Source organism: Sinocyclocheilus rhinocerous, unplaced genomic scaffold (assembly GCF_001515625.1).
Source record: "Sinocyclocheilus rhinocerous isolate Xijiao unplaced genomic scaffold, SAMN03320098_v1.1 scaffold2982, whole genome shotgun sequence".
Lineage (NCBI taxonomy): Eukaryota > Metazoa > Chordata > Actinopteri > Cypriniformes > Cyprinidae > Sinocyclocheilus > Sinocyclocheilus rhinocerous.
Window position 1 is genome coordinate 117952 of NW_015656004.1, and position 13709 is coordinate 131660.

Here is a 13709-nt window from a genome sequence, read left to right on the forward strand (position 1 = left end):
CAGATCAATTAATGAGAGGGCAGCGTTACCAGAGTTGCCCATATACCACACCATGTTACAACACAGTATGGCTATTGCAGACAGAAACAATACTGTACGTCGATGTTTCCTGTCGGCTCGATTTTTGAGTGGACTTTGCTGTTCCGATTCGCATGAACGGTATATGAGTGGAGCGACTGCGCGGAGCGCACACGCATAGAGCGGGATAATACGCAGAGCGTCACACCACGTGAAAGTGAAACCTGAGCGGTGAACTAATTTTCGGCAGCCGAAATTTTCGGTGCATCTCTAATTATTGGCGACATCAGAAATGGATATTATATAATAGATGCTTTTTTGAACATTTTAGCAATTTAAAAATATTTAAAAAAGGATTTTTTACACGGCACCCCTGCTCTCGACAGACGCCCGGTTGGGAAACACTGGTCTAGAGTATTGGATGTTTGATTGTACCAATATTGTCTAAAAATGCTGTTCTGCTAAACAGCTCGCTAGGTTTATAGATGCAGCCAATAGTCACAGATTTTTAAAGCTAGGTAGGAGATTCCAAATCTCAGACTAACAATTAACAGAAAAGCTATTAACTTAATGGCAAAACATAAAATGCCACAAAGAAAGAAATATTATTAATGAGGTTCCTCCAATCTGAAATCATCTATGGATTAAACGGTGCAAAGAGCACTTTAGGTGAGTCTCTTTCTAGACTGTGTAAATGAATATCGCAGATGTTAAATATTCAGCAATGCATTTGCACTCAACACCCAGGGCACTTGCTAGTCCTCAAAAATAGCTGCTAATGATAACAGCACTCCGAAGAACTGGGCTGTTCACTAACACAAATGGCTGTCAGAATCTGTAATGAAGAGGGAAAAAAAGGAGCGAGATGCTGATGATGCTGTATTAAAAAAAAAGCAAACAAAAAAGACGGGAAAAGAGAGAAAGGCGTTTGAAATGCTGCACATGGTAATGTATTAGGTCTGCCGGTGCTTCTGAACACCTTGCCGACGAAGTTTGCTTAGAGACAGCATTCAGCACTGAGTGAAGTTAAGCTAAAAGCAAACAATAAATATCGTAGTTGTCCCTGGAGGCTTGGGATGCCGAGGGAGGGATAAGCCCTCAAAAAAATGTTTGCTCGGGTTGAAGTGTAGCCTATATCGAGGCCTCAAATGAAATAATAGCCTTGCTTTCTCTGCAATGAAAAAAAACCCATTTTGGCCGCTATTCAAGCAATCACACAGAACAACATGAGCTTTTCTCAGACAGAGAGATTACAAATGTGAACATGCACTTGCCATGTGAAAAATTAAAAACATTGTTTACATTCACTTAAAGGGATAGTTCACCCAAAAATGTAAATTCTGTCATTAACTTACAAACCGGTATGACTTTTATTTTTCTGAAACTAAACAGTTTTGGTTCCTACTGACAAAAATACAATGGAAGTCAACGGTTTGGTTACCAACATTCAAAATATCATCTTTTGTGTTCTACAGATAAATGAAATATTTCATACAGGTTTGGAATGACATGTGGGTGAGAAACATATGACAGCATTTTAATTTTTGAGTGGATTACCCTTTGAAGACATGACTGTTTACATGAATCTCTCACTCAAACTACAATGATTCCATTGGTACTCACTTTCATTATGAGCACCTTCATTTATAAAAGACATTTAGTTAATTGCCAAGGGCCAGAAGTCCTCCAAAAGGGGTCTAGAATTGCCTGTTTTTCCCTAACAGAAAATCTTCTGTATCGCTGCATATTTTTAAAAGCATGGTGGAAAGCCCCATCTTGTGGTCAACATTGGATATTACACTGCTTGCTGCAAAGAAAAGTTCAAACTCAAGCTAAGCAAATAGAATGAATCAAAGTAATTATTTCGAGGACAAATTTGAGGTTGGACCTCTAATGCAGGTCTATTTTTTAATCATAATTCAACCGCCAACTTACATTGGGGAAACAATGTTATGAATACAAATGATTCTTCAAAGAAATGCATTCTTTAAAATAATAATAAAAAAAAAACAATCATTCAAAATAAAAAAAGTGCATACACATAAAACATACAAATAAATTAACAAAAAGCATTTGACGCAGTCTCATGCAACCAAACGTTTACATGGTTTTCTCTTTTTCTAACCAAATATTATTTTCCTCTTTTGGTTGACCTAGACTGTTGTTCATATAATAAAATGACAGCCCAGTTATTAGCCCACCAGAGAGGGTACCAGCTCATGAACAATACATGAAAACTGCTCTGGGCCGAGAGAAATCATTCAAGTCCAGTGTGTAAACCAAGAGCACGCATATTATACCATAAGACTGATACAGCTTTGTTATAATGATAAAATCATCTGTCCTATCCAAACACTTGATAGGACCATGTCATATTAGCACTTGAGCCATTGAAAACATCCCATATGCAGTAAGACTATAGAGAGGGTAATAGCACTTCTCTGAATTCATGGTCCGAGAACTTCACAACTTAAAACATGGAATGACATGAAAAACAAAGTGAATGTAGTGTTTAGTGTATCAGCATTGCAAGCGATGCGGGACTTGTGTGCACTGATTGAATGCTGACGATAAAGTTACATAGCTGATATAATATACAACATTCCCTACATACTACATGTGAAAGCATGAGCAGACCACATCACGCCAGCAAAATGTGAAAAACCAAAACAGGCTGCGACTATAAAAATATAAAAACTAAATTTATCACATGGAAACAGGGAGGTCTTACGCTAAAGAACAGCTTATAAATTACAATAAGTTTTAATAATAAAAAATATAGGAAAATACAATGCCAATTGCTAATTCTGGAATACATATGATTAAAGCTAATAATTTATGTTCTCATATCACAATATTTAAAAAACTAAAAGTTGGACAAGTGTGCAAAAAAGCAAGAAAATGGAAACAATTCAAGCTCCGTTTTCTTTAAAAAAAAAAAAAAAATTCTGACATTAATAACCAGACTCATCTTATTAGCAACAGTTACTTGCATAGTTAAGTGCATGCGTTAATGTAATCATGCAATAATGCTTTTTACAAATACTTTTTCAGTGCACACACAATATGGGCCTGTCGCAAAAAATAAGAAGCGTGCTACACATTAGGTTCATTGCTGAATTATCTATTTTAAGATAAAGTGTGCTGAAAAAGATGGGTTTCAGCATGAAAATGAGAACAGTTCAACAGTGGTGTCAGCAGCGCTTGGATTAATGTTTTAATTACAGGGCAGCAAGCTGAACAGCGGCCGACGTAATGACACTATTATGCAAATGTAACAGTAATGACTTGCTTAACCTTACATTTCTCCTGTCATACATAACATTTTGAATTAGTCCAAATGAACTTGTCTGAGCAAAATCGAGAAGAAACTATATTTAGGTGAAGTCGATAGTGTTGACAAGTATGCAAAATAAAGGCCTTTCTGCAGAGCCATTTCAATTGGATATTAAATCACAAAGTCTTGGCACAAAAAAAAATGAAACCAATTATTGTGGTCAGCCATTACAGTCCTGAAAATAAATTTCGATTTACACTGATTAAATTGTTGTATCACTATTGCATATGCACACAGTATTGATATTTAAAATAATTTGTTTCTAAAACAGTAACATTAAGTTCAACATGTTTCTCAGATACAGAAGGTCATATATCTGTTCTCCTACAAAGTGTTGAAAACTATTGCACTGGTTGTCCAGAGATAAATATGGAAGATAAAAACCGCTGCGCAAGGGTTTAACCCCAGCTCGGAGCAAGCCAAATGAAAACCACTCATATAAGTTGGCATTGGACTTGGCGGGCATGAAATGGTTTGAGTATGATTATGTGGCTTTTAAACTTTCATTGTAAAAACAAAGATATACAAAACGAATTCATGCAGGGCTTACACAGCCTCTATTAATATCCAGATAAGTAGATCACACAGCGTTTTTCTGGAATAAACTAAATATTGTTAGTTTAAAGATTGTCCTCCACTAATTTACCATTCGAAAGATTACAATCATACAGCAACAATTCAGCTATCGGCCTGTAGTTGGCATTGTTGCGCATATTTCTAAGGGCAGTAATGCTACTGGAACACTTGTAACTGCTCTCGAGTACAAAAGAAAAAATTTGGGGTAGGACAGCAGGCTTTGAGAGGTACCAAAGAGATTGTTCTGACTCTGCCGAACCCCATTAAGTCTTCAGTCGCAAATTCGGCCAGGTTTCGTGATGTAACTCTTCTCAATCTCATGCTGTATCAGTGCCAGGGGAACACTGGACTGTAAATAGCACCAAGTGTAGATGTGGAGTGAATTGGTACAGTACTCCAAGGAATATCGCAAGTATCTAATTTAATCATAAGTGACTTGTCCAAATAGAAAGGAACGTTACCAAGTTAAAAAGTATTGTACATAGTATCCATTACATCTAAGCATTATTCGAGGGAGAAAAAATATATACAAAGTGCTAAGTTAAAACATTCCTATTCAGAGTTGTGAACAGTAGTAGATTCATATACCATACCTTGCCAGAGGAAACGATTTGGTTCCATGGCAGGATAGAAAGGCGCTTTCTGATAATTTACATATTTTCTTTGAGAAAAGTAAAATACAGGTATATACTATATACTTTATATTCTTCTTAGGCACATCAAAAAATAGCTGCATTACAGAAAATAATGGAACTGCTATTAAAATTTCATTGAGGCGTCTGTGTTGGCCGTGCAGAGGATTGCATGCTGGAAGAAAGCTTTTTAGAGGATGAGATCTTTTCAAGATGCCTCTTCCCATTGATGGGAGACTGAAGGCTAGTCTCAGAATTGGAAGACTTGGACTTGCCTACTGGTAAGAGAGAGCGTTTGTTGGGGGTGGAGGTCTTCGAGGACTCTTTCTCATTGGCGGCAGCCTTGTAGGAGCGTGGCTCCGGAGAGACCTGCTGGGAAGAGTTTCCCGAGCCTTCGCCCTCGTCAGCATCGAGTCTGCACTGGCTGCTGGACTTGGCAGTCCTCTCGACAGCCTTCTTGGCAAGAATCGAGGTCTTACCCAGATCGGCCGACCGCCGAGTCTCTTTCTGCCGAAGCGCACTCTTGAAGAACGAGAGTCCCTTGTCCTCGGATTTGCTGCTGCGGCGGAGGTCTCTCGAGGAGACGCTTGGGGAGCGCAGGCTGGTGACTGGGGAGCGCAGGCTGGTGACTGAGGAGCTACTGCTAGAGCTTTTCACTGGCCTTCTTTCGGGCCGGCTCGCCTCGGCAGTTTTAGATTGGGATGTTCGCGGGGTGGCACTGACTCTAGACTTCTCTGCCAGGGGACTGGTGTGCGCCAAGTCCTTGCTGAAGCCTCTCTCCACCAGCTTCTTCTTGCCAGACACAGAGTTCCTCTCAGCCACCGAGGAGCTCTTTTTGGATGTGGGTGAGGGAGAGGCAGAGGATTGGGGTGTGGAAGTAAGGGACGGCTTCCCCTTTGTGCCTCCAGACACTGGAGACTCCTGTGCCTGTAAAGACTCTTTCCTTCTGGAGGGCGTTCCTGAAGGTGTACCCTTGGTACTCTTGGGAGAATCGCTCTTCTCTTTTAGATTGGTGGCTTTGGTGCCCTTCACTTGAGGGCTGGAAGACACTTGGGAGGATGGAGACTTGGTGACAGAAAAGGTGCTCTGGCGCTTCTTGGAGGGCTTCTCTTGGTCCCCCTTGGTTTTGGTGGAGCTCTTCTTGCTGGAGCTCTTCTGATCTGCTTTCTTCTCCGACCCGGAGCTCTTATGCTTCTGCTCTTTGGCGAGCGTTCCGAGAGCATTCTGGTCCACAGCATTAATCTGGTTGTTGTTGTCAACAGGCTCACCTTTAGAGGTCTTCCTGTCGGACTGTGTCGGAGCTCTGCAATATGCCTCGTCTAGGATCTGCTTCCCATTGCCGTCATCACTGCCATTACCCTCCATCATGGCCAGTGGGGCCTTACTGCTGGGCTGACGCTCATGTCTGCTGTAGCCGCCGAAGCAAGACGTGGACACTTTGTCGTCACAAGCTTCACCTATTCTCTCGAGAGGAGGGGAGGAGCGTGAGTCCAAAGAGAATCGCGAGGGCGAGTTGGATCTCATTTGTAGTTTCTGTGACAGAGACCAGGAAGGTTTCGTCCCGTTTTCACTGAAAGCCAGAGGGCTGGTAACCGACGATCTGGAGGACAAGCTCTGCCGCTGGATGCTCCTCACGAAGGGCCGCGTTGAGAATCCTCCTTAACAAAAAGAACAGAGAGATTTAAACGAATCCGCTGATTCCAGACTGAATGAAAAGAGCATTGGCATGCAGTTTTGTCTTAACTGAGCAAGGCGGGAGATCCTGTGTTAGTAAGCGCTAAAGCTACAAGAGAGAGAAGACATAATAAAGAAAGGCAAGAGTAAAACACTTGCACAATACACAGAATAAGAGGACACAAGGAAGATGAGGGCAAAATACAGTACTACTCAGCTTCTAAAGATTTACATGTTAAAGACACCAGAAAGATGAACACCCATGTTAGAGGCATAACGAAGCTCCTCACCATCATCTTCACTGCGATCACCGGGAAACTCCACTGACTCTGCCAAAGAGATCAGAGATGTGCGTCTCGAGGAGGCTCCGGAGGCCAGGCTGGGCGGCCTGCTGCCCGGAAGCCGGTTAACCCAGTGTTCACATAAAGATGAGCTGGTGGAGCCTAAAAGAGTTACACAAATCCAAAAACAAGGATCTTCATTTACAATGTTCTGCATTGTTGTAAAAGAGCATTTTTCACACAAAAAACATTCAATTTTCTGTCCACTCTCTGACCCTTAGAATTAATTGGGCTGTTTTGATACAGTATTCTTCATATGCTGATCTTTTAGACTTGTAGACTAACCACTGCTGATCATCAGGGTTGTTGAATACTAAGACAGATGTTGATATGTAAAAGCTGTTGGTCCTATGGAAGTTACTGCCATACAACGCATTACTTTTTGTTCCCCAAACAAATCGAATCGTATCGTAATCATATGGTGCAATTTTTTTTAGGTATTGGCAAGTATCGTTTTGCTGGCTATGAGAATCGATGTCATATCGTTTTGAGATGAACCGTCCGATTTACACCCCTACAAACTACGCCCAACAGCTGATTTCATTGGTCAACTACATCACACAATACCCTGTGAAGTTAAGTTTAGACTTTATGGATTCGGTTATGAGTTCAGAAAATCATGGAGGGATGTGATCACAAACCATAGTGCTACCTAACAGCATGTGCTACAAAAGTTATACTAAGGTTTAGATTTAGGTTAGTTTGTTACATTGGTAATCAGTACTGTGATTGACACTGTACTGTCACTGAAATCTTTAGAACTGGCTGCAGGGTGGTGTCTTAACTGGTTTGGGGTGGAGTGGAATTCAATTAAAATTAGGCCCATAAAACAGCAGTACTGTAATAAAAAAAAATCATAAAAGCACCCTAAGGGTAATTTACAATAATTAAATTTTTTTTGGTTGCTCAGTGTAGAAAGAAAGTGAGAAATTTTCATTGTTTGGTGAACTGTTTCTGTAATGACACTAATGTCAATATTATGATGATTTTAAATGACTAATTTAAGGGGCCGGAGGCCACTCAATGCTAGATATGTCTAGACAGTACATCAAACTCTTTTAATTCTTTTATTTTCTATATCTCCGAAATGGAATCAGGCTCTACTAAAAATCTCATCAAAGAGTGTCATACTAATATGAAGCAGTTTCATCGGGCTGGAAAAAGAGGGTCACTTGGTTCACATGCCAGCACCTTCACAAGCCTTCTAAATGAACAAGACAAATGAGTCCGCAAACTGTGTCAACCCAAAACTCAATAAGGAACAAGAGTCACCTGCGACAGAGCTGTTTGCCGACCACGAGGGAATAGTTGTCCTCCTTTGATAGAACAGAATGTATGCAGTTTGCTGACAGACATCCTCGTCAGCTACAGTCTGAACCTCACTGTCATCAAAGCAATACCACTGCCCATCAATGGAGTTCTTACAGTACGCTGTTAAGAGTTAAAAGACAGACACTGAAATATCAAATCCACCAGTCAAGAAGGTAATTAAATGACATTTTGACGTAAATCCAAGCACTTAAGTTCTTAGTGCATTACCAGTGTAATGCCCTCCGTGCATGTTGCCATGATGGTTACACACAGCATAGAGGTCATAAAGGTAGTCATCTGGGTTACGGCCAAGTCCGTAAGGTCGCCTCCATGGGGACCAGTGGGAGGGTAAGCTCCAGCTGCTCTGGCTTCTCTTCACCACATGAGGCGCCATATCCATGCCAATCAAAGGAAATCGCACCATGTTTTGCATCTTTACCCTCCTGTCCCCTTCCTTGAAGACACAAGGTCCACACATTAGTAAGGCATTTACACACATTACGCACTTTTATCCAAAGATAGTGAACTGGAATGCTAACACACATTATTTATTAATTAATTAATAAATAGATTTATTAATTATCAGATAATTTCTAGACGAAAGACCGCAAAAGAAGAGTGGCATCAGCACTGGAAAGATAAGTTTGTCAAACTACTTTTAATGAAGATGATTGTGTGTTGAGCGTCTGTGACTTAATTTCAGTTTTATTTGCGGCAGTTTACGTGTCAGCTTGCTGAAGAGATACTCAGCTACTCATCCACGGTGATGCATGTTGTATTAGCGCCGTATATCAGACTGTAACACGTCATATTGTCTATAAAGCTCTCACACGTTTATTATTTTAACATTTTGGGAGGAGTAAAATTTACATATGTGATTTCAGCAACCAGATGCATTTACACTTGTCTAGTTTCGTCTGGAATGTGTCCCAGACCACCTCCTGAAGTGGTCTGAGCGATCGGATTTAAATCTGTCTTGAAAGCATTTTGGACGGCATTTACACCTGGTCTTTTCACGATTGGATAGTTATCCGATCAGAGAAAACGCACAAAGTGACCAGGTGTAAACAGGCCCTATCACACATATGCATGCAGAGAGCACCATTTGTGCAGGGAATGTGATTTGATCAATACAGCACCTGTCTAAACCTCTTGAGGTGCAGTATGAGAACATCCGGCAGGGTCCACAGGCTGAGTTTGATCCGCCCCTGTTGCAGTTGCCTGCAATGGGGGCAGCGCCAAGCATCATCTGGGGCCAACTGGAAGGCATACAGGAAGCAGACATAAACAAAATCAGTCAGAGAGGTTTTACATTTACAAATTTGGCTGTTCCTTCATTTTCCTTAAAGCACAGCCAGTTCCAAACCCTTCCTTGGCTGCCCAAGGCTGGCTCTGGCTAACCACAGTGTATATTTATACGATATGTGGACCCGTTCCAGGGTTAAAGATGTGTTCGCAAAAAAACTAGCAATTTTAAAACAGCACTGACAGCAGAAATAGAGTAACATTGACATATACACCCACAAAGGCAGCTCTGGAGAAGTGGAAATTAAAGAAATTAAAGGAGCGTGGGGGCTCTTTTAAAGGAATAGTTCACGTAACAAATCAAAAGTCTGTCTTCATTCCTCACTCTCATGTCATTCAAAACCTGTATGACTTTCTTCCATGAACACAGAAGGAGAATGCCTGAGCTGCTCTTTTCCATACAAAGAAAGTGGATGAGGGCTGTCAAGCTCCAAAAATGACATTAAAACATCATAAATCACCTCTTGTGTGAGGAAGGTCATTATTCAATAAAAATCTTGTTTGACAGCCTTGGACTTTTTAAAATTTTCATTGTATGGCTTAGTTTTGAAAGTTCTCCCTTTGAAAGTAAGTCAAACAGGTTTGGAAAGACATGATAGTGACTACATGACAGAGTTTTCATTTTTGGGTAAATGGATCCTTTGCGAAGGTAAAACTTGAACGTGTATTATACCAGACTTTTACCTGCTCCTCTTTGGTGTAGAGCTGGAAGCACTGAGCGAGGGTGCAGGCCTGCGGCTGATGGTGCTGCTCTCTGTGCAGATACACACTCTCAGCATCAGGGATGTACTCTTCCTCAGTGTGTCCAAACAAACTGCGGGAATCAGAACATACGCTGGAAACAAATCTCTCTTACCAGACCAGTCAAGCATGTCTGTGATCCTCTCTGTGACTTCAACAGACATATTTATTTGATCTCTGCAGGATATTTTCTCTAACAGCCTGCCAGAGAATGTTTAATACATGCACACATTTGGTCAAGAAACTCCTTTGACACTTACAGTGTCGAACTTCAAAAAATGTTTGAAATGACCCTTCCTTTCTGGCTTCACTGAAATTTCTTGCTCTGAAATTTTTAGCCATACATTCCCCTGTGGAATTGGTCTTACCACAAACTACCTACAGGAAGTGTACAGCAGTATAAAGTTTCCATGCATTAGACAAACAAACAAATAAATAAACCAAGTGGCATCTAACATTTGACCTAAAATATTTATTTGAAGTACTCCCTGAGATTTAAATATAATATTTCAATAATTTAACAATACACTTGCATGTTCATGGTTAATAGTCACATGACATGCAAGGTTAAACAAATAAAATATTTTTTAAATCTTTTTAAATAAGTATGTTTTTTTAAATGTATCTGTTTTAATTTTCATTTAATTATTTCATTTAATGATTTAATTATTAACTTTTCATCAACTCCCTGTAGTTCCCTCGCGAACTCCCAGGGGTTTTCAAATCCCAGTTTGGGAAACCCTGATCTAATGCAATGATGTTCAGCAATTTTTAAGTGTGGTTTAATTCTCTAAATATTATTTTGGGGCCACTACAAGAAAAAAAAACCCACTATAGACAAGTTATTAATTATGGCTCCATTTTACTTACTATTCCTTGGTCTCTTTGTCCCACTCCACTACAATCTTAACATGAGGAGGTCCACCTGGCCCACAGGATTTATATGCTCTAAAAAGGAAAGATTGAGGAAAGGCATGATGTTTGCCAAGAAAATAACAAATTGAAGAATCAAGCTTTGTAGTATTTTGTTTTATTACACGTGTTAAATTCAATGATCACACTAAAGCAGTTATAATAAACTTTTCAACTACAATCATTAATTCATCTAGCGTAACATAAAATGTCTTTGGTTTGTGTAATTAAAAATGCTGTTGTAATAAAAGTATTGACTATTTGCTTGCCTGTGGAAGAACTGTCTGTGGAAGAACAGTAGAACAACATACATGTCACACCTGAAATTTAAGTTCACACAATATGCTCTGAACACATGGTTATGCATTACAAACCTTTCCACAGTGGGGTGACATAGTGGCTGTTCCTCCTGTGGCAACAGATATGTGATTCCAACTACTCCGACCACACGCAGACTAAAGGGTCCAACCTAAAATCACCAATCGACTTTATCAGAAGTGCAAGTTTTATGTAACAAAAAAAGTAATTTAAATGTACTGACTTTGCATTTCAAGACCTGTATTTAACAACAAGTAGAGGTTTCACTGACCTGAATGTAAACCCCTGGCCTTAGTAGGTGACGCATTTTCTCCAGAATTTCTTTCTGTAACACATCCCATGTCACAGAGCGCTCTAGATATAGTACAAACGGAAGACCGAACCTGCAACAAACAGAAAGTACTGTATTGATTTTCCAGTTTGTGCATTATATTGTGTATAATGAGATTACTACATTTTCTCCATGTACTGTAAGATATTGTGTAAAAAATAATGGAACTTCGACTCGTGTGAGCATGTCGGAAAGACAATAATTTTACCTCCGTCCTTGATGGCCAGTGCAGGCTCTGTTACAGATCAGCAGAATCATTTTCTCACATCCAGTGTTTTTGTTGGGAGATGCTGGATTCATCGCACCCTGCATGAAAGATGGCGTTCGGCTGCTCTCCGCTCCATATTTCAAATTGTTCTGATTCAGATTAGCAAGAAGGCTCCCTGGAAATGGTTAAAAATGTTACTTGCATCACTAAAAACAACAACAAAAAAGTTAGAAATAGTATCAAGATAATTACTTTCATACTCTCCAGTCTACTTTTATGATGATCCTAATCTAAGCTAGATATAGTTTCTATGTTTTCAAAGACAAAGCACTGCCTTTAGCTCAATTTCCAATATGATATTTTCATGTTTCAATAAATGCTGATTGCTTATAATCAGTGTTGGGCAAGTTACTCTGAAAATGTAATCAAATTACTGATTACTCCTTTTAAAAGTAATCACGTTACTGTTCTGATTACTTTATTTAAAAAGTAATTAGTAATTAGTTACATTACTAGTTACGTTACTTTTTTCTCCATGAAATTTATGAAATCCCAGCATACACGCTCCCGATAAATATTTGTTATTAAAGCATCAACATTAACAGAACACTGTTATTTTTAACTAAACCAAGTGGCTGCTGCGTGCATGGTTTGGCATGGCAGAATGCCAGCAAAGAGCGCTGCATTTATAATCTCTAAAAGACATCTCAGTTCATCGCAATCTCACAAATCTCTGTTATAACACAATAAATACAGTATATGCATAATGAATCTTTCATAATGTCTACAATTCGTGTGTTATAATGAGAGGATTCATGAGCACGCAAATTTCAGCACTGCATTGCTCAACGCTGCAAACACGTGCTATAGCCTAAATAGAAACTAGTAACGTATAGAGACCTCGGCTTGTAACTATACTCTAATTACTATTTTGAAAATTATAACGCGTTAAATTACTCCGTTACTAAAAAAGTAATCAAATTACAGTAACGCATTACTAAGTAATGCGTTACTGCCCAACACTGCTTATAATTAGGATTATTTGATACACATTCAGTTTTTCTTAAGCCCAAAGTATACTTCGGTTTTTACGTGTATGCTAGGGTTTGCATACAGTTGTGTAAATACTGTCATCAGCACAGCTCGACTTTTCTAACCACACATACTCTGTACGCTCAGCTTGCACATGTGCCTTGAGTTTTTTTTTTCCATTAATTTGTTGGTCCAAAAGGGGGCAACACTGGCCCGGCCCATTGTTTCACAGTTGAAAAAGAAACAACTGACTACTGGAGATGGTGACAAGAATAGATGCCCACCTAGATGAGCAAGTAAAGAGATACCTGCAACTCTTGTTTAAACAAGTACAAAGACATTTTTATTGGTCAAATTCTGGAGAGAAATGGCGCAGACCAACACTGGACAAAACTAAAACTTTCTAGCGCACGAGTTAACCACCTGTGTTTGCATATGCTATCAAATGGAGAGTACTATGAAAGCAAGCGTGTTTTGCTGTACGCTAAGCGTTCGCATCAAAACTGATGTATACTTTGAGCTATAACCAAAGTGCAATGCATGAAAGAGTACCTCTTTTAGAGCGAATGTTTTCTAATCTAAAAGTCTCAGGAGTTTCAAAAGCAAAGATTGAGTCACTTTCTTGAATGATATCAAGATCGTCGTCATCGTCACAAAAGGAGCGGTGGAAACCGTCGTAATACATTTCAGTCAGGACAAACTGCACAGACATAAGAGAGACGGATGGTCAGAAGTGGTTTACACCCAACATCTCAGTAAAACAAGGCAAACAAACAGGAAACGGCTTTGGTTGATGACGTTATGTGGGAAGACGAACATACAAACGGCAATCAACCCTCCATCAGTGTCCACACCTCAGTATTAATGAAGAATATTGTATTCAGGGAAACAGTAAAGATCTTTACTCCAAGACCGGAATTCGATGCAAAATAACATCAGTATTTTGGCAAAAAAAAAAAAAAAACTGTGGAAA

General features: G+C 39.6%; 1 protein-coding gene across 3 annotated transcripts in view; it reads right to left on the minus strand.

The window, feature by feature from the left end:
• Nucleotides 1–3051: 3051 nt before the first annotated feature.
• The window catches only part of LOC107719173 (ubiquitin carboxyl-terminal hydrolase 31), a 44948-nt gene continuing 34290 nt past the window's right edge, over nt 3052–13709 (minus strand). Inside the window, exons 6-17 of one of the 3 annotated variants that reach the window (XM_016526546.1) lie at nt 13289–13436; nt 11705–11879; nt 11437–11548; nt 11222–11316; nt 10806–10883; nt 9879–10008; nt 9029–9148; nt 8118–8343; nt 7851–8009; nt 6528–6680; nt 6308–6346; nt 3052–6218 (exon numbers count right to left, since the gene is read on the minus strand). In XM_016526546.1, coding sequence (XP_016382032.1) covers nt 4699–6218; nt 6308–6346; nt 6528–6680; nt 7851–8009; nt 8118–8343; nt 9029–9148; nt 9879–10008; nt 10806–10883; nt 11222–11316; nt 11437–11548; nt 11705–11879; nt 13289–13436 — 2955 coding nt within the window. In that variant the 3' untranslated portion in view covers nt 3052–4698. Of the gene's footprint in view, nt 6222–6307; nt 6347–6527; nt 6681–7850; nt 8010–8117; nt 8344–9028; nt 9149–9878; nt 10009–10805; nt 10884–11221; nt 11317–11436; nt 11549–11704; nt 11880–13288; nt 13437–13709 lie in introns of all 3 variants that reach the window. The other 2 variants (XM_016526545.1, XM_016526547.1) reach the window with 2 other exon arrangements.